The sequence below is a fragment of the Myodes glareolus genome, chromosome 21 (assembly GCF_982192425.1).
Source record: "Myodes glareolus chromosome 21, mMyoGla1.1, whole genome shotgun sequence".
Classification (NCBI taxonomy): domain Eukaryota; kingdom Metazoa; phylum Chordata; class Mammalia; order Rodentia; family Cricetidae; genus Myodes; species Myodes glareolus.
The window spans coordinates 55442253-55461923 of record NC_142046.1 but is presented as its reverse complement, the minus strand read 5'-3'; the positions used below and the strand labels follow the sequence as shown (position 1 = coordinate 55461923).

Genomic DNA, 19671 nt, shown 5'->3' with positions numbered 1-19671 from the left:
CACGCTCTCACAGCCTGTCGTGTTGTTTAAAACAGGTGGAAGACCTCTGTAATGATATTATGCCTTTCAATAAAAATTTTATGAGGTGTATTTGATTATAGATTAATGTGTCCCTAATAAAACGGACGGATGGAGCAGCTCGAAGGGCCCCCTCCCTCTACCACACTCACACACTCCCCGGGCAGCCACACAGACATCCTCGACATGAGGCTAGGCACACGCCCAAGGCCCAAGGGGTGAGCTGGGGCAACCGGACTCCCGGGCCTGGTCCAGCTCAGTGCGGTCTCTGCAGGGGCGGCCTCCGAGGGGCTTCTCTCTGCCCTCGGATAGGCGGTGAGCACAGGAGTCCCAAGGAGTCCCAGTGATGGTCGTGGTGCCACATCTTTTTCTGGCCTTCTGGAATGGCCTGAAAGAAAAACATGCCACAGAGGGAAAATCCCGAACGCCAGCAAGGCTAGCTCTCACTGGCCAAATAAGCCTTGCCTCAGTGAGACCGGTGGGAAACGCATCTCCGTGGGCAGGGCCGCTACGCTACGTGCCTTTCACATGGAGAGGCCTGCAAACGGATTCTGAAGATGTCTTCAAAATCCAGAGGAAAGGACAGGTCTCTGAGCCACTCCCTTCTCAGTTTTCCCTCCTTGCCTTCAGAGGTAAGGCTGGGCAGCCTTGAATCTGAGAGAAATGCCCATTGTCACTCCCAAATCCATGGTACAAAGCCCGGCTGGGAGCCGAGACAAAAGCCGCACGGCCGGCGGCGATTGAGAAGGGCATATTCCTCGCTCTACAAGTTGCCCAGCGCACCCTTGGAGGGCTCCCAGCCCACCTCCAGCCCCGGAAAGAAAGGGGGTAAATGGCTACTTAGGGCCTGATTGATTGCCTTTACGAATGGCTCTCTGATTTTGTTTCAGGGGGCCTGCCCTTTTCCTGTAGCACAGGTTTCCCCCTATCAGAAACGAATGGCACTCCCCACATCGCTGGGAGAAATGCAGATGTTAATATTGCTCTTCTTCTTTTTTGCCTATCCAAGGTAATTCAGGGGCAAATTTATTCCAGTCCTCTCAAGCTAGTATTGAGTCAGACACCTCTTTCTACCAGCCCCAGGAAATCAACCCCAAAAGGGATCTGTCTTGGAACTTGGGAGGATTGGGGGTTTGGGAAAGACAGTTTAAAACAGTAGGTACTGAGCCACTGTTTGGATGGGGGCTCCGAAGTTCTGAGAGACTACAGAGATTGTTCTTGGGGAGGAACAGGGCCTGTGTTTAAAAACGTAAAAGAAAAAAAAAGGAGGAACGAAAGAAATAGAAAGAAAAAACAAACCTGTTTTATGATGGGTCTTTGAGGATGGGAGGAAACCACAGGCTGGACCTAGGGCAACGAATTCCGTCACCTCTTCCCACAAGAACCTTGTCCCCTTCCCCTGGCAGGACTAGATGAATCTGGCTCAATGGTGCACATTCCACGGAAGCTGGCTTGAATTTTCCAATCTATGTGTAAAAGGATCATTGGACTTGTTGGGAAGTCACGGTTACCTGCAAATCCTCTTTCAATCCTCTCTCTGCTCAGCTACAGTGAGCACTTTGTTATAATAGTGAGAGATTTGACTGGGGAGAATATTTCCACTTTTTCCTTTAAAAAAAATCCATGTGGGCCCCTGAAAGGTAATGGCTGGAACATAAATCCCTTTCAGAAAGGAACCAAGGTAAAGTAAGATGAGAGAACTCACCCAGCCTTGGTGTCACTGGGCCTGGTTGTCTTGAGCTTGGGATGGGTAGGAATGAGAAAGGGGGAAGGGATTGGATCCGGTGCCATGCTAGGCTGTTGCTTGTTCTTGTAATGGAGGCCGGACAGGTTTCAGGTGGGCATTACTAGTTCCAGCCCAGTCCCTGATGGCGGATTCCCCAGCCAGAAGTCATCGAGAGCTCACTGGAAGCATGAAAAATAATATAACCAAAAACCAAAGAGAAGAAAACACAGAGATGGGGAACTGAAAGTAAAAACCAGCACAGGGCACAGGCTTACTTACCAGGCTCAGGCTAGGGGGAAGCTCGTCCTATTGAGAATGCAAATATATGAACAGAATTGGAGGGTGGGAGAGGACAGGACACGCTTCCCAGTTAGGAAGAGTCTCAGGACGAATTCTCACTGCCCCAGTCTAGCACCCTAGGTCCCCTCCAGCTTTCCCCCTCCTATCTCCTTTCTCCTGCCCATCCCCACTTCCCTACCCGACTGCCCCAAGCAGGCAGTTTAGTCAGAAAAGACCCTTCCCAAAGGCTTCATCTCCACCATGACCATGACGTATGTCCATTTCAGAAAGCAAAGGGAACAAACTCATTTCCAGAGTTTATTGCATTATACATGCGACCAGAACATGCACAGAAAGCACAGGCTGCTGTTGTACTTCTACCAAACCACAGATGCACCACAAGGGAAAGGCTACAAGGCATACGTCATCAATACTCCATTTCACCAAGGACAATTGCTAAGTTCATTTGTGAAAAGATACATTGTAATGTGCTTTTTAAAGTCCCCCTCCCCCCAAAGTTTGTGGGTTTTCTTATTCGTTTGAAATATATATACTATGTATTTTTTTTTAAAGTACTGGATGTTTTCGAAATGACATGAGTTCATGGACTAACCACACACAGAGAAGTTTTATGTGAGGGAAAGCGTGGAAAAGTCACATTGCTGGCTGGGTAGATGGGTGGATGAGTAGATGGTTGGATGGATGTCCTATAGTTCCAATAAGTTAAGACCCAAATGAAAATGCGCAGTAATAGTTACCCTGCATTACGATGAAAAAAAAATAAATTACACGTGCTAAGTTTTTTAATATATATATACTCATAGGGATTACAGATCACTTGCAGCACGAACAGAATGACCCCAAAGTCACATTCTAGCAGGAAAACAGAACAGAACAGAACAGAACAAAGAGCAATGAAGGGGTTTTGTTTCCGCCTTCCCAGTCCTCCAGCACTCGGGCCTGGAACACGGTGCCCCCTCTCGGATCCTGGCCTCACGTGGGCCTCAGACCTAAGAAAAGGTGAGGTTGGCGGTCAGTTCTCGGATTCGATTCTCTCGGCTCATCTTCTTGAGTTTCATTCGGCGGTTTTGAAACCAAATCTTGACCTGCCTGTCGGTGAGGTTAACGCTCTTACTGATCTCTAGGCGGCGCTCGCGGGTGAGGTACATATTGAACAAGAACTCTTTTTCTAATTCCAGCGTTTGGTGCTTAGTGTAAGGGCACCTCTTCTTTCTGCCACTCTTTGCAGTGAGCCAATTGCTGGTTGGAGTATCAGACTTGATTTCCTCTAACAAAATTAAAGGGAGAAGAAAAAAAATCAAGAATTTTTTTTTCTCTCAGTCCATTCAAATATACCCTTGGCCATGACCCTGCTGGCAGACAAGCTGCTTTGGACAATGCTGGTATTAAACATTACCCACAAAGGTGGGGCATGAAGGGGATTTTAAATTGATACCAAATTAGAACTAAATACTTAGGAGAGATGGCTCAATACTTAAATTAATACAATAAATACAGAAGGATATTCTGTACCAAGGGTTGGTTCTCTCTCTCTCTCTCTCTCTCTCTATCTCTCTCTCTCTCTCTGCTACACAACTTTATGATTTGCACAAAACGTTACTTTAATAGTAAAGTTTACAAATTTCCCCAGCAACATCCTAAGTGCTCAGTCCATGACAGGACAGGAATAGAAATGACACTTTGAGCATCTTACCAATCTCCCTGCTGCTTCAAGGCCCCAAATCGGCCGCTTCTTACCCACCTCTCCTGGGCAGACAGGGAGTCCCACAACCAGGCTTATTGGGAGCCACATTCTTTCAAGAGATAAACAAACAGGAATACCTTCTCCACCCTGCCTGGGCATTGTTGCAGTCCCCCAAGAAATCCCTCAATTTTAAAATGTTTCTTTGCCCTCACACAAAAGCATTCCTTCAGAAACATAACTCTGTGGCCCACCAGTAGACACTCAAGGACAGACTGCAGGGATGGGGTGGGCAAGATTCCATCTTAGGAACCCATAGCCCTGGTTCTTTGCCTTATCCCAGCCCTAAGTGGGCAATGCAGGTCCCTTCTCCCCCTCTTCCGCCTTTGCTCTCTTTGTATAAGGTTGCAAAGCCTGCAACACTTTCCCCAGACAAAGCCAAGGTTACCTAGCCCAGCAAAGGCAAGACGCCCTCTGCTTCCTCACCCAAGCACCAAGCGGCCAAACCATTTCCTTCCCCTCTTAGATCGCAGGATGCGGGGTGCAAACCCTTGAACACAAACACGATGTCTTGGGCCACTTTAAAATGATCCCTGAGTGCAAGGCAAAACTAGGGTTTCAAATCTGAGCCAAAGAAAAAGGGCCACTGGAGCCCTGTTTACAAGCCGTTGGTCTCCTTTTAGCTCTTTGTTGCATTTCGGGTCTGGCTCAGGACAGATAAACCCGCCAAGCCTTTCCTCTACCCAGGCGCCATCAACGTGGGGCCAGGACCGGTCGGGAGGGCCAAGGCAGCGGGAGAGAATCAGGGACCTTCTCAAGGCTGAGATCTCCCCTCTAAAAGCCGGGTGGAGCAGCACCTGCCCAGTCGGGCGCTGGGTTCCGCTGCCTGGACTCCGCTTTGGATACCCGAGCGCTCCCTTTCCGAGGGTTTACCGGACTGCGCGCCCCATTGGGGTGGCAACTCTGTTCATACCGACCTTTGCTTTCCTTCTCCTGCACTTCGGGACTGGACACCGAGACCTCAGCCAGGCAACTCCTCTCTTCTGGAAGGCCGCCTTTGGCCTCTGGGCTCTCCACTTGGGAGACTTTGGTGGGCTCCTGGCCGCTCGCGGTTTCGTTCATCTTCTTTTCCATCTGCAGCTGGGCAGCCGAGAGCTGCGGCTTGGCCGCGCCACGAGGGTTGAGCTGGAGCATGACAGTGGAGCTGCCTTCGGGGCTGTTATTGTACTCTTGGGTTTTCCCGGTGGCGTAGGTCTGACTCAGTCTAAAATATCCAGGGACAGGAACCTCGGGGTTCTCAACGGGACAGGACTCAGGGACCAGCCTCTGGTACGAAGGGACCTCGGCAGAAATGAGTTTGTTGCGCTTATCAGAATACATGCAGCAATTGGATTCTTCTTTAATGTTGGCGGTGAATGAGCAAGTGGGGACTTGCTGTGTAACAGGTTGCTCTATTCGACAAGATCTGTTCGGGTCTGTCCAACTGTCAACTTGAGGTATATAAGGATGCACATTCATACCCATATTTTGGTGGTTCACTTCTCTTTTGGCCAGAGACGGGAGCAGTCCACAGGTTTGCATTCCATAGGTTCCCATGTCTGCGCTAGGTGGTGGCATGTACATGCTGGCGCTGCTCGAATAAAAACTGTCACTCCTGCAGGCACTGATCAAGGAATCTACTAAAAAAGTATTAGCAGCAGGAGAGCTGTTGGGAAAGGACATTTTGGGGAGGAATTTGAAGAAGAGAGATTGTGTCCTTTGTAGGCTGACATCTCTAGGAAAACATTCCCGGTGTAATTGTGGATGCCTCTGCCGACCACATGACAACCAAGCCAATGAGATTTGAAAATGGCCTTGAGCCGCAGCCTCCTTGCAGGTCACGTGTTCCAGAGCCCGGCCGGCCGGCCGCGTAAGCACGGACAACAGCGACATCTACTAAGCGCCGGTGATAGTGCGCGTTGGAAACAACCGGCCCAGAGCACTGCTGCTGGCCGGCCAGCCGGTCTCCCGGGGCTTGTTTGGCCGACCTGCCTGTCCCACTCGAGTCCCCTACCCGGCCACCGGGCCACGCTGGCGGAAGGAAAGGCTTGATCCGAGGGCCCTCCGGGAGGACACGCGCACTGAGGGAAGTCAGAGCGCGGTGGCGCCTGCTCTTAGAAACGTTTTTCCCTGCACATACCCAGGCAGAACGCGACCCAGAGGGCCGGTTCCGAGCAAGGGGTAGGGGCACGGGCTGGTTAATTTAGTACTGGGCAGATGGGAACGTGAGTTCGATTCCTCTGGTTCTGAAACATCCCCCCTAGGGGTCCAAAGGAAAAAACTCTCCGCTGCAAAGATGGTACAACCAAGGTGTCGCGGTAAGCACTAGCGTAAAGGGCCGCGAAAGGTCGAGAGGCCACGCAGCTGGGCAAATCCGGAGCACGAAGAAAGATTCCAGCCCGTAGTTACCCTCTCCTTCGACCATTCGACCCGGACTCGGGGCGCCTCGGCACCCATGAGCTCCTGGAGCCTAGACTGTCAGAGTAACCACACCCTGACCTTTGAGGGGCCCGACTGCTGGGAGCTTCTAGCTTGGATGGAGATAATCCTCGCCAGCCATTCCCTATCCGCGAAAGTGTTCCTCGGGCTCCCAGAGACAGCTAAACCGAGATTTCCTTTCCCTGATAGCACAGGGCAGAGAGGAAGGAAGGATAAAAGAAAATATTTTTTTTCAAAAGAAAGGGGAAAACTCTGACTCTCGGACTCCACAAGTTTTAGAAAGCGGGGGCCAGAGCAAAGAGAGAGCAAAGCAAAGGTGTCATCTGAGGCTTCTGCAAGGAAAAATATGTTTTCCTTTTATGGATTTTGTAAAAGCATTGGTTTCTGACAAGTGCAAGGTACAAAAGGTTGTGGAATTTATTAATACATATTAAGAAGAATCAGGGCGATCAATAAAATTCTCATCTACATTCTTGGGCTCCTTGGTAATTTTCTTGCTTCTGAGGGTTTTTAAAGAGTTATACCCACTGTTGCCACAAACGGGAAGATATTTTATTAACAAATCAATCGAGACTTTGTAAAGGATAAGATTAATAGTTAAGATTTAGCATAATGGCGTTCGCTTTATGAATTATTGAAAATTATACTATTGATTTTTCCCCTTCGCTACTAACCAAGAAGGTCAATTTTTGTTTTAACACAAATCGTCAAATATTAAAAGCTAGACTTTTGTCACAAGTTAAATTTTATAGTTTTGGTCAATCCCTAAAATTCTTTGACAAGGTTTTGCTTGGACGAGAGGGGGAATGAGATGGGAAAATCTTAGCCTTCCGTTTCCTCTGGCGAGGGAAAGTTTTATAAAGAGGATATGGTCTGGGGTTGTGGTCCAGCTCATTAAAGAGCAACCACTGCCACCACCACCATGGAAACTCAGAGTTTTATGAGAGAAACTTGAACAACTTCCTCCCTCCTTCTCTGGCTGCAGGCGGAGAGCCGCCCTGCGGAAGCCGGGGCCTAAGGACAGCAGCGGGGAACTTTAACCTTGATTTCCAAAGACTTGCCCTGGACCAGGGGCCCTGCCTGTGTGTGGGAGCTATCCTTCGGCCTTCCGGGGGGGGCCCCTTCCCTGACGGTCAAGAAAGTAAAACGGACCCGGAAACTGTGACCGTGAACCAGTTCTCAGTCCGAGGAGACTTCTGTGTTCTCTTCTTTCCCACTCACCCAGGAAGGGACTGGCCTTGGATTTCAGGCCCAGAGACTGAACTTGTAGATAAATCTGCTTTCCACCTCAACAGAACATTTCTTTGGGGTTCGATGCTTCTTAAGGCGCCTAAGCATTCTGGGGAAACCTAGTTGCTCCTTCACAAAAACATTTCACTTCCCCCCCAAAAGTCCTTTGTCCCCTCCCTCCCCTAAAGGAATTTCTCCGGGCCTGATGAAAACAGGCGTTGAACGTTATTTTCGGCCTTGGGACCGATTGGCTAGCCCCCTCTCAGTGCCCTCGCCCAAACAATAACCCCTTTTAAAAAACTCCACGGTGGCAATGAGACAGACCTTTTAAACCTTTACGCAGCTGTTCAAATACAACATCATTGTCAGGTTAAAAGCCTGGCGCCTTCAACTGCTCTGGCTGCTGCACCCCGGTGGTGAAGCCGGAGACTTAAACATTACCTTTCCACCGGGGTGGCTAGGTTTAAGCTGGGGAGGGGTGTGAGGTGTTAAGTAAGGCATAGGAGAGGAAAAAAATTGAGACGTTTGCTTCCAGGTTGCTCAGATCCTGTTCAAACCTAACAGCCACTGATTAGCACCTCAGAAATTCCCTTTTTACATTGTGGCGATCAAATCCTGAGCTACAGCTAACCGTGCCCAGGGCCGGACACAGTGCCCGCTGCACTCCCTCTTCTCGGCAGTCGCCCTGACGCCAGCTTGGCGCTTTAGCATTGTGTTGCCTTGTATCTCGGCCAGGAGAGCTGCCCAGAATTCCACAGCCCGATTTTTCTAATCCCAAGCAAGGAAGGGCTGTTCGATCTAATCAGGAATTTTATGCCCATCAAATGCCCTTTCATAATCTTTATTTATACACGAAGAAAACACCCAGTCTAAAAACAAGCAATTCCTTCCTGAACTGGTAAGTCTTCAGTGAAGTTGCAGAGGCAGCTCTGCCTGCTCTGTGTGGGGGTCTTTCTGTTTCAGTGTCCCTAATGCTTCAAGCTCAAAGTCACCTCGTATTGGATTAGGGTTTAAATAGATCTCCACTCAAAGACAGGGGGAAAAATTGTGTATGTTAATTTTAAAAATGCAATTTATACTCTCAAAATTCTATTTTTTTCTCTTTTGAATTTCTGCCTTCAGACTGAGTCCTCAGAGGGAAATTTGTCAATATGTTAGATTTATAGAATTTAAATACTTGAGCAAAATGAAAATACTCTGAGGACAGAAGCTGTGCCTTAAGACCTTAGAACTGACACAAAGCAAACGGAAGGAAAAGACAGTAGCTTTAAGGGCGACTTTTATTTTGCTCAGTGTTTAATGTAGTTGCTGGTATTTTAAAAAAATCATCTTTAGATCATCTAGAGCAGTTAGCATTAATAATAAGTCAATATTGCATCGTAAAGGAGATGTGTACCCATATTTGTAACAAGATGCCTGTCGCCCTGGCACAGTTCTTTCCAGAGAAAATTTGAAAGGTCGCTTTAGCAAGAAATTAGCATTTGCAATAATTAATAATCATCATAATAAAGCGGTTTGCATTTGCACTTTCTTGTCTTCTTCGGGAACGTGGGGTGGAGGCTCTGGGCCTAAGGGGACCTAAGGGCTCCTAGAGTCTCCCTAAATTAGACCTATGAGTCGCCTCTGGATTCTGTCACTCTCTAGAGATAGGATGGTTAGGAACAAATTAAAAGCTGCCTCCCCAGGACGCCCCTCTGGGTTGCACTGTGTACTATCGCACCAAGGGGAAAAGAAATCGAAGGGGCAACCGGGAGACTACCATCGACTCAGTAAAGGGATCTACAGAGATGACCGAAAGGGATCGAGAAGGGCTGAGCCTCTTTCTATTTACAGACACAAAAGACTCCTACTTGGCGCATTTTCTCTCTTCTTCAGAATCTGAGAACTCGGCGCCTCCGGATCGGTGGCCGCCGTCAAGGAGTCCCACGCACCCTAGCCGGCTCAAGAAGAGGAGGTTTTCAGCCCCCGAAGTTCTTGGTCCCATCCCCTGGCCTGTATTAGGCCCATGTTGGGCTGGCGCTGCCGGGAGAAATGACACTGCAGACCGCTCAGCACCGGTGGTCCGCCGGCGGCCGCCGCCAGCCAAGGCCAAGGGGCCCCGCACAGACAGATGCGCGGTGGATGGGGGCGCCTACAAAGGGACACAACGACATTTGGGGAGGGAGGTTTCACCCCACATAGACTAAAACCCGGGTTAGGCCCTAAGAAAGGGCGCTTTACAAGAGCTAACCCGGACCGGCAGCAGGACAGGAGGAGCCGGGTATCCGCGCGGGGAACATCCACGCCTCTTGCTGGCGCCTAGCCGGGAGTCACGGCGCCCCAGCCTCCCTCACGCAAAACCAGCTCCTGGAGGCCTGGAGAATTAGCGGACAGAAGGACCCTAAAGCCTGAGATCTGGCGAATGGAGGGAGGGAGACAGAGGTCAGTGCAAATTCCGGGGCCTACAGGCTCTTCTCAAGGAACTTAGGGGGTGAAAGGGATCCGCCATCCTCCCTTTGAGCCGCCCATGCCCGGGAGCCCCATCTTCATACTTTTGAACCCCGGAAAAGGATGCAAGCAGAGGAGACGCAGACATTTCCCAGTGCCCAGGGCTTTGCAGGGACAGTGAATCTCAGGAGCGATTTTAACCGTTTGTGAGAGATTGTGCCCAAAGCAAAACTGCGCACCTCAAGGTCGGCGGGCAACCAGGAAAGGTGGCCCGGATTCCGTCAAGTACAATGCCAGGTTACTTCAAATGCGTCCCCATTCACAACACTTTGACATCCAAACGTCCTCGCAAAGAGTCTACTATCTCCAGAAACCGCATCAGTCCTGTCTGGCACCCGCACCCCAGCTTCTAGCCTTCTCTGTCCCTTGGGTAGTCAGGGGTAGCACCAAGCCAAGCAAGGACCGGAATCTTCAGCCCAGAACGACGCCCGCGGTCCTCATGGAGATTCAATTTTTTTTTTCTAAGCACACACTCAGCTAAGTTGCCAACGCCCTAATCTGTTTTAAACAAAAGCCTTTTAATCATCCCAGCCGTTTGAAAGCTCAGAAGACGCGTGCGGTTTGGGGGAGATGGGAGGGACCTTACGTTTGTCACCGCTCGCCACACTTAAACCAACATGAAAATAGACATTCCCCGATTTAATTAACTCGCAGTGGCCATGACGAATTTCAAACCACAGATATTTGTCTTTTAAAAATATCTTCTCAACACCATAAGGTTATATACCAAGGATTTTTTTTTTTTTTTTTTTTGCAGCGGCTTTATCTTTGAGAAGACAACGGATTAGGGGATCCCCTATTTCAGAACACTGATGGCCTCTTTTTCTCTGTCTCTCTACCACTTCTCGCAATCATGGCTGCTTAGAACAAGGAGACAGAAACACCTTAACTGCTGGCTGTTTCTAACGGGTGGGCCAAGATCCCTTATTAGAGCCTAGTATTGGAAAATAAGGTACCGCAGGCTCTTGGCAAATAAGGTTTCTGGAACGTGAGCGCGCCCTCGTGTGGCTGTAGAGGTTCTTGCAAACGGAAAATAGTATTTCTCGCGTTCTCCTGGTGTATGCTGGCTGGCACACAGCTTGCTCATTTAGCCGCAGTTAAAAGAAGAAAGATGAAGAAAAAAAATCAACCAGTTTTAATCTCCCAGGAATATCTTACTATTAGGGCATTTACATGTAAAACCACTGCTCAGATTGTAAACAAAATAATCCTTTTCTGAGAGAAATAATTTGATTATCTGCTTTTTTTCTATTGCATCCTTTATCAAAAATTGAGAAATGTGTTAAAAAGTAGTACAAATAGATTTTATTTTATTCTAAATCTTAGAAAGTGTCAGAGTTTATTTAACAGGGTGGCAAATGGCTTTCAAATGCTAAGGTTTGGCATAAGTCTGATGAGAACTTACTCTCTTAACCGCCTTTTAAAAAACTGCGGTTCTTCATGACAGCAAAGAGAAACTCTTTCTAAGAGCGTCCCAATTTCTCAGTACATCCTAACTCTACTAATAGTTCATAGGCATTTTGATCTAACAAGTGTTTTTATTTTTTTTCCTAAGAAGTCAATTGTTATTGAATTATTCTAGTGTTTGGGGGGAAATTAAGGTTATTGATCCTGAAATTAGGAATTTTCTTAGATTTATGGTGAACCCCCAGTATGATTCTGTACGGCCATAAATATGTGCAAGGGCCTGGATGTGTGAGCATGTATTATGAGAGTGGGTGGTGGTTGGAAATCACAGAAGAGCTTTAAGGCGCCTAATTATTCAGAGAGGTTAAAGGTGGTGACCTTGACATTTTGGAAGTTCAAAGGCATACACTTATGCACTTATGTTTTTCTTTACCTCCCCCCAAAGCTTCAGCAATTAAAAAATTTATAATTCGAAAAGCACACTTCCTCAGGTGAGGCGTGGGGTGCTGTGTACCTTAGGGTTTTATATTTTGACTTTGGGTTTCTGGGAGGTTGAGAGCCATAAGACCCACTTCACTCTTTTCAGAGAAGGAGAGGCTTTTCTCACTTCTCCGGTTTATTGCACAGTGCGGAAATCTCTTTTGGGCCCACCAGAAGGTGTATAATATAACCCAATTAAGCTGTTTAGAACTTGGGCTTTTATGGTGTTGTCTAGACAGTTCAAGGTTTTGTAAACAGCCTGGCTTGGTCCTGTGACAGAAAGTGCAGTGCAACCCTCACCACATTCTTTAACTTAAAGCGATAAATGTGGCAAGAAGCAGTTGAGCAGCCCCTGGACTTAGCTGGGGGGGGGTGTCTTACATTCTCTGCTTCATGCTCCCTGTGACAGCAGAAGGACCGCATGCTCCCTGCACCTCTTAACTCCCTTTTGACAAAACTTCCCGCCTCACACAGAGGGTTTTTCTTCTTTAAGGAACTCTGGCTCTTTGACCTTCTTAAGAGATAATTTGGATCTTCAAATTAATTTAACATTTTGGATTTTTTTTGTCTTTCCAAAAATTCCAAGTTCATTAGACTAGAGGAGGGGGTGGGCTGAGAATTTGCTCCTCAGGCTCCTACTGCTTAAACCTTGTTGCCTGGAAAAAAAAGGCAACCAGCATTGCTGGATCTCATAGCCAATTCAGAAGTGTAACACTATGGTGGTTTTTAAAGCCAGTGTAGTCTACAGGGGTGTGAAGGACCAACTCCTATCACAGAGAGATTAAAAAGTGCTCCAGCGGTTATTCCGTTGCATGGGGAACAGGGTTCTGGTCACTAAGATAACCTGGTAAGCTACTAGACTTTGTCAAACAGTAAAAAATCCATGCAGTGTATTGAAGCTGTAACCTCCATTTTGCTAGAAACCATTTATTCACACACAAAAAGACAGTGACTCATGCCCAAAGGTACATTTCCCAGAGTTTAAATAATCTGTGTTCACTGAGGGGGAAGAAAGGGATTTCTTAAACTCAACACAAACACCACTCCTTCCAGCCCCGTGGCCTAACTCCCTACAGATCCCGCCGCATCCACCAGGAGAGGAGGGACAAGAACACATTGGCGGTAAAACTGTAAAGGGACGATTGCATTTACCATTTTCCCCTTATTAGGATCCGCTCGGCCAAGTCCCCGGCCTCGTCCTCAGGCTGCAGTGGTCGCTGGGAGGTCCCGAGTTGACCGCGAGAAGGAATCGTGAAGTTCCACAGAGAAGAGGCGTCATTGAACCCAAGGACATTGGGCCTGCGGAGGGCAGGCTGGTGGGGAGGAGGGTGGGTGAGTGGGGCTCTGGGGAGGGGGCGCTTCTTGGAGCTCTCAAAATAAGGGGTTTCCAGTGAAATACTGCAGACGGTCTCTGTTCAGTTTCTTTTCTTTCATCCTACGGTTCTGGAACCAGATTTTGACTTGCCGGTCAGTGAGGTTGAGCATCCGAGAGAGTTGGAGTCTTTTCTCTTTGTTTATGTATACATTAAAGAAAAACTCGCGTTCCAGTTCGCGAATCTGGTACTTGGTGTAGGGACAGCGCTTTTTCCGGGACCTCTGGGGGGCCACTGCAAAGCAAAGAGACCAAGGGGTGAGAAAGGCTGCTGCTTGCCCCCACCCGCTCTGGCCACTGAGCTAGGGCCAGGCCTTGGCCGGGTTAGGGACGTCCCTTGCGGCCGTTGAAAGGCCCTGCCTGCTTCGTGGGGGATGATATATGGGCGGGCACAGGAGCGTGCGGGCGTGGACAAGTGTTCACGCCCGGGGACACACACACATACACACACACATATATACACACACACATACACACACACACACCACACACACACACACACACACACACACTTCAGCCTGGTACTGAGATAGGAAAAAGAGGGCAAGGCAGGCTCTGAATTGGAACCCGAGGGAAGAGAGACAGAAGCGCGCCCACCGGGGGCATCTGCACAACTCCAAGCTGTGTGTCAGCCAGACACACTTGGATTAAGTCCAGTTCGAAGATCACCTACCCCCTCCCTGAAAGGCAGGAGACTTCCCTGTTCCCACTCACCAATTGGCTCCAAACGTTCTTCTCTTAGGTCCTCAACACACCCCCTACAAACACACACACACACACACACACACACACACACACACACACACACACACAGAGAGAGAGAGAGAGAGAGAGAGAGAGAGAGAGAGAGAGAGGGAAAGCTCTCTAGAGCGATTAATGTCCTCTTCGAAGTCTACCTTAAGCCCACCTAAATTGGTTTCCTATCATAAACACGCTTTACAACGACCCGGGAAATCTTATAGGATGTATAAACCCCCTCAAATGCTTATAAAGTAGCACATAAAACGGGCGCAAGCAGAGGGAGGTCCCCGCCGCACCCCCCTCCCCCGCCACCGCCCCGGGCCAGCCCCTCGGCCCGCGCCCGTCTCCTACCTGTGCCGCTGCTCTTCTCGGTCCCCGCCTCCCCCGGGGGGCCCTCGACTTCGCCACCGCCGCCTTCTGCGGCCCCCTTGGGCTCCGGACCGGGAGTCGCCTTGGTGCAGGGACTGCCCCCGCCACCACCAGTCCCGGCCTTTGGGTCGCCCTTGTCAGCGGCGCCCTCGGGCTGCGGCGGCGCGGGCGAAGGCTGGGGCTGCGGGCCGGCGAATGGGGGACCTGGCGCCGCCTCGTAGAACTGATCAAAGCCCTGGGGCAGGATGCCGTTGCGACCCACGGCGCTGTAGAAGTTGGAGGCGGCTGTCGCGGGACCGTGCGGCGGCCCGGGAGCGCCACATACCGGCTCGGGAGCCTTGAAGAGCACGTCTGGCCGGCGGCCGCCTGGCGGGAGCAGATCCCGCTGCATGGCCGCTTCCTCGGCCGCAGCTGCGGCCGCCGCTGCCGCCGCCGCCGCGGCGTAGTAGGGAGCGTATCCCCCGGAGCCACCGCCACCCCCGCCGGGGCCGCCCCCGCCGCCGCCCCCCGCGCCGCCACCGCCGCCGCCTCGGTATGGCCACTTGGCGCGCTCCAGGCCGTAGTCGCGAAAGGCCACCTCCCGCACGGGCTGGACGTGCGGCGCCAGGTTGGACGAGTAAGGGAAAGTCATCTGGCAAGAGGACGGCTGCGAAAGGAACGACGGCTTGCTGGCGAAGTCCGACGGGGCCACGTAGTAAGCGCAGCCCGGCAGGTACATGCTGGCTGCGCTCGGGCCGCACTCGTCAAAGTCGTTCATGGCTGCGCGGCGTGCACGCCGGCAAGCCTCGGGCCGCTCCCCGCGCCTCCAACCTGAGCCATCGATTGCACAAGAGGCTTGGGCCAGGATCAACTAAGCAAAAATCCCCACCGGGCGCTGACGTGCAATTCATCTTGATTGATTCTGGTGGTAATTATGTCACGTGACGCCATGGAGAGAAATGTCCTTATATCTATATCAGCACTCGCCAACACGCCCCGGGACGGCTCCTGGCGCCGAGACGCGCGCACGCTGGGGGCGGAACGGCCTCCAGCTCCTGCCAACTCTCCCAGGGCACTCCCTGACCAGGCTGCGCTGCAGGCCGGTCACCTGCGCGCCACCGGCGGCTGCCACCGCTGGGCGCATCTGCTGCCACCGGACTGGGCCGCCCGCCCGCCTTAGCCCGCCCGCGCTGCTTTAAGTACCCGGACCTAGGCCGGAGGGGAGGAGGAGGGAGGGAGAAGGAGGGGGGGAAAGGGGGAAGGGAGAGCAGCAGAGAGAGGTGGGGGGAGCCCGGCCCTGGCACAGGGGACTAGGTGTGAGAGTGTGAGGTTCCCACCCCCCACCTTTCCTGCAACCGCTCCCTCCCCCGCGACGCTGCCACCCTCTGTAGCTCACCGGCTGGGAGCTTGTTGCTTCTTGTTCAAGGGGCGTAATTGCGACACTCTCCAGGGCGCTGAGAGCCCTGATTTACATATTTCTCTGAGGAGTGCGTTCCGGCTGGTAGAGATTTGACTCTCTTGGGTTCTGACACCAGGGACAAGTGTGCAGACCCTGGAAAAACGACTCCCGGACGCTAGCCTTGGCCTGGGCCTCGGTGCCTACTCGACCCTTTCTCTTCCAGATTTTTCGCTCCGTTCCTGTCCCTTATTTCTTTCTCAATCTTCACTTGTCTCCTTTCTCTCTCCTGTCTTCCTCTTTTTTTTCCTTTCATCGTCTCCGTCTCGACCCGCTTTCTCTCTTTTCCCCAGTCTTTCTCAGTACCCTCATCCTCTTTAGCTTTAGCCCCTTCCTCCTCCTCCTCCTCCTTTCTCTCTCTCTCTCTCTCTCTCTCTCTCTCTCTCTCTCTCTCTCTCTCTCTCTCTCTCTCTCTCTCTCTCTTCCCCCGCCAACTTAGACATCCGGAGGTCCCGGCTTTCTTGCTTTCCTTAAAGCTCGGGGCCTGATGAACAAAAGGAAGTGAAGCCCTACCCTCGCGGCACAAGGGCCCTTCCTACTCACCACCCACAGACAAACCCCTGGTGCTCCAGCCTTCCTCACCCCCTTCAGTGTTCAGGTCCCTCCGACCTTTCACTGTATTGGAGCCTCACTAAGGCCTGAGCGCCCCCAAGACTCCTCTGGAGCCTTTGGGTTTGATGGTCACAACTCCCTGGGAGGTCGATTGACTCTCCGGGGACTCTCGGTAGCCTCTGCCTCTCCCTCCATCCCCGCCGGAGTCTATCACCTGGCTCCGACTTAGACTTTTCAAGCCCCCATCCACTTGCTCCAAGGCCTCGCTCTCTTTGGGCTGCAGCAACCCTCCGAGTCCTGGAGTCCAGAAGAGGCCTGGGCTCCCACTTCCAGCTTACCAGGCCTTTAGCCTTTCCCCCAAATCCAAATCCCAGCTCCAAAGGTTCCTCAGTAGTGCTCTCCCCAGGAAACCCCCGCATAGAGGCCGGGCTTCAGCCCCGTGCCCTGGCTAGGCAGCTCTGGCTGTGTGCTGGTTCCCTCCCTTCCCCAGGCCGCTGCAGTTCGGGTCCAGTGCTTTCTGCGCACCAAGCCGACTGACAGAGAAAAGGCGGGTGATCTGAGTTAATATCTATTTTCCAGTCGATGTTGCCCCTTTCTCTTTTCTCCTCCCTCCTTTCTCCATTCCTCTCTTTCCTCCGCCCCCTCCCACGGCAGCTTCCCTCCCCTCCACATTGCGCAAACAGGTCTGTGGCAGTGCGGGCTGAAGCTCACCAAGCTTTCTCTCACCTAGCTGTGCGTCCTAGGTGACCCCTCCCTGCATCTCCCCCCCCCCCCGCCTAGATTCCTGCTGACACCATTCTCCCAGCCCAGAGCCCCCCTCCCACATTTTTATCGGCCTCCCTATCTCCATCCTAGTCCCAAGTCTCCCTTTCTGATTCCTGGTCGACGCCCCTGGATCTGTCTTTTAAAATGGCTCCCCAGACACTGCACAGTGTTCCTGGGGTCGCCTAGGACGGAAGGCAGCGGCAGGGCCCCTGATCTTCGCATATCTTGCGATGCAAAAAAAAAAAAATCCGCATCTTCCCTCTGCTCACCCCACGAGTGGATTGCAAGGCACATCGTTACCCCTAAAGTGAAGTCGGCTGGCCGCCGAAAAGGGAAATGGAAAGGCCGAACCATTCAAGTTCAACGACATGGCGACGGCAGCTCCGGCGGGAGCCGTTCTTAAGCAGGGGAGGGTGCGCCATCTGCAGCGGCGCGCTGGCGCATTGGGGAAGGGGCGACGCCCCCCCCCCACGCCTTAGCGTGCAAGTCGCCCCCACACAGCACCCAGTGCATACATTCCTGGCCCAGACCGATTTACTGTTTAGCGCCAGCTCCCTCTACTTTGGTCCTCACCCCCAAAAAACCAGGAAAATCCACAGCCTTTGGACCCTCGCGTCCCGCCAGAGAACCTACCGTGAAGACCCGGGCGTTGTGTCCTTGTCCTTGCTTACGCAGTCCTTCCCGAAACACAGGGAAGCACACAGGGCCTTCGGGGCTCGGCCAGCAGCTCCGAGAACGACAGCTTTCTGCGCAGCGCGTAGACGCGATGCGGTAATTTTGAGCCACCCAAGATAAGACACTAACTTGACCTTAACTTTGTCAGGGCGCCCCTGGTATCTGGAGAACGTGAACAGACACTGTCTGGCAGCTCTCGTAAAAGCTGACTGGGGAAGGGATTCTGAGTCATTTCGTTTATTACCACTACAGTTCTGCAAGAAAGCTTTTCCTCCCTGCCAAACTTTAATTATTTATGCTCTTTTAGGAAACGAAAGAAGAGAAAAGCAGGGGAGGTGGGGGGGAACACCCAGAGCCAGTCCCTTCCCTGCAGAGCCTAGGAAAAGATTTCTTTCTTGAGTGCAGGCTGGAAAACAAAATAATGTGGGGAGATCACCTTTGTCCAAGAACGGTCGGTCGGACGGGCGGGCGCTGTGCCCCCCACCACCACTGAGGGGAGTGGATGCAGCTGGGAGAGGCCAGGGATGGGGCACACCTCCCTCCCCCACCACCAGACATGAATATTTACAATGATTCTGGATTTCTCCTCCACTAGCTCCGGCCAGAAAGCCTCCCTAGCCTGCCTCCCAAGGGGGAGAACCCTGGGGCCTTAAAAGCTTCCCCCCTTCGGCCTTCAGAGCTCTCAACGGATTGAACAACAGAATAGACCGTTCGTTTTAAAACCTCGTTCTTAGTCAAGAGGCCGCATGGACTGCCGCGTTTCAGAGGAAGCATTTATCTTTCTACGAGAGAATACTGAATGATCAGATTTCAGTATCATTCTTCTTTGGCATTTATTTCTCATCTTCGTTTCAAATTTCTGCCAGTACTTCAACTAGGGAAGGAGACACCGTGGTCTTTGATTTTGTGTGGACCAGTAAAGGGGATGCATTTGGAAAACACCGCTGGAACCACAGATAGATTTTATATTTAGGCTAATTTTCTTCTGGGACTGGCCTCTAGGAATATTCTCCTTCCTCCCAGGCTACAGAGAAGAATCATGACGCTTTAGTGTCTATTCATCTAGAAAATGAGCCTGCACGTTTTGTTTTAAGGCCTGGGTATGAGTAAGTCTGGTTTCTTCTTCCTTTCTCAGCCCTCTGGACCCAAGGTCTCAGTACGGGGGTCTGCCTTTGTTCAGTTGTTTTCGAAGAGAAAACCTCTCAATACAGACTCGGACTCCAGAAATCTGGCTCAGTACCACTCCCTCCCTGCCTAGTCACATGGGGAAATAGTCTACTGGGCCTTCATAGCCTCTTCTTTCTTACCTTTCAATTGTTGTGTGCAAAATTTTAATTGAAAAACATTTTATGTATAAATCAAATCTGTTTCCCAGGAAGGGGATTGGAACATTGACTATTCGGTATCAGCAGAGTCACTGGTATTGGTCATTCTTTCTCTAGTTAGAAGCTAGTTTCTACCTCTGTGAGTTAGGAGCCGGATTCAAAGGGATTAGTATCAAGCAGGCCCTGGCTTTACTTGACTGGGCTCTAGGCTCCAAAGGCATAGGGTGGAATTCCCAAGGGAGCCTGCAGAACCCCTGGTGCAATCGTCTAGGGGATCTTCCTAGGATTTAGCTTGGTCCTGAAAAGACTGACCAAAATTTGGCAGAGGGAGGTTTTGTTTTGAAATCTGAGGAGTCTCAGATCGTGACTCTACCCCTTCCCCCACCAAATAAGAGCAATCTTTCAAGTTTGAGAATTTAGACAAAATGGAGAATCCTCAATTTACAATCTCAGAGTTTTCTTTGTGTTTGAGATACACTCACATCTGCACAAGGACTTTCTTCCTTTGGATAGTTCACACATATTCTGTCCAGAGTTGTTTTTTCATATATATATATATATATATATATATATATATATATATATATATATTCCCTGACTGCCTCGGAAGTCATTTTCTCACTTAATGAT

General features: G+C 50.8%; 2 protein-coding genes across 3 annotated transcripts; both read right to left on the bottom strand.

Moving 5' to 3' along the window:
* Nucleotides 1-22: 22 nt before the first annotated feature.
* Nucleotides 23-18192, bottom strand: Hoxd11 (homeobox D11). 2 transcript variants are annotated; one of them, XR_014998788.2, is made up of 5 exons: nucleotides 14272-16955; nucleotides 12960-13414; nucleotides 1724-1923; nucleotides 1318-1484; nucleotides 23-406 (listed from the first exon to the last, which is right to left on the bottom strand). XR_014998788.2 is itself a non-coding variant. In XM_085680942.2 (3 exons), the coding sequence occupies exons 2-3, from the start codon at nucleotides 15044-15046 to the stop codon at nucleotides 13179-13181; spliced, it is 1011 nt and encodes a 336-aa protein (XP_085537068.1). In that variant the 5' UTR covers nucleotides 15047-15766; nucleotides 17675-18192; the 3' UTR covers nucleotides 12701-13178. The 2 variants fall into 2 exon arrangements, 1 of the variants encoding a protein (XP_085537068.1); XM_085680942.2 differs by lacking the exons at nucleotides 23-406; nucleotides 1318-1484; nucleotides 1724-1923 and adding an exon at nucleotides 17675-18192 and having other exon boundaries at nucleotides 12701-13414; nucleotides 14272-15766.
* On the bottom strand, nucleotides 2329-12546 carry Hoxd10 (homeobox D10). Its single transcript, XM_048426113.3, has 2 exons — nucleotides 4703-12546; nucleotides 2329-3311 (listed from the first exon to the last, which is right to left on the bottom strand). Exons 1-2 carry the CDS (start codon nucleotides 5655-5657, stop codon nucleotides 3034-3036), a joined length of 1233 nt encoding a protein of 410 aa, XP_048282070.1. The 5' UTR covers nucleotides 5658-12546; the 3' UTR covers nucleotides 2329-3033.
* Nucleotides 18193-19671: the final 1479 nt, after the last annotated feature.

Excerpts from the sequence above, each read along its gene's own strand:
- Hoxd10 (XM_048426113.3), bottom strand. The coding sequence starts at position 5,657 with ATGTCGCTGTTGTCCGTGCTTACGCGGCCGGCCGGCCGGGCTCTGGAA. Across the intron at positions 3,312-4,702 it reads GCAGGAGAAGGAAAGCAAAG|AGGAAATCAAGTCTGATACT; the intron begins GTCGGTATGAAC and ends TAATTTTGTTAG.
- Hoxd11 (XM_085680942.2), bottom strand. The coding sequence starts at position 15,046 with ATGAACGACTTTGACGAGTGCGGCCCGAGCGCAGCCAGCATGTACCTG. Across the intron at positions 13,415-14,271 it reads CGAGAAGAGCAGCGGCACAG|TGGCCCCCCAGAGGTCCCGG; the intron begins GTAGGAGACGGG and ends TTTGCTTTGCAG.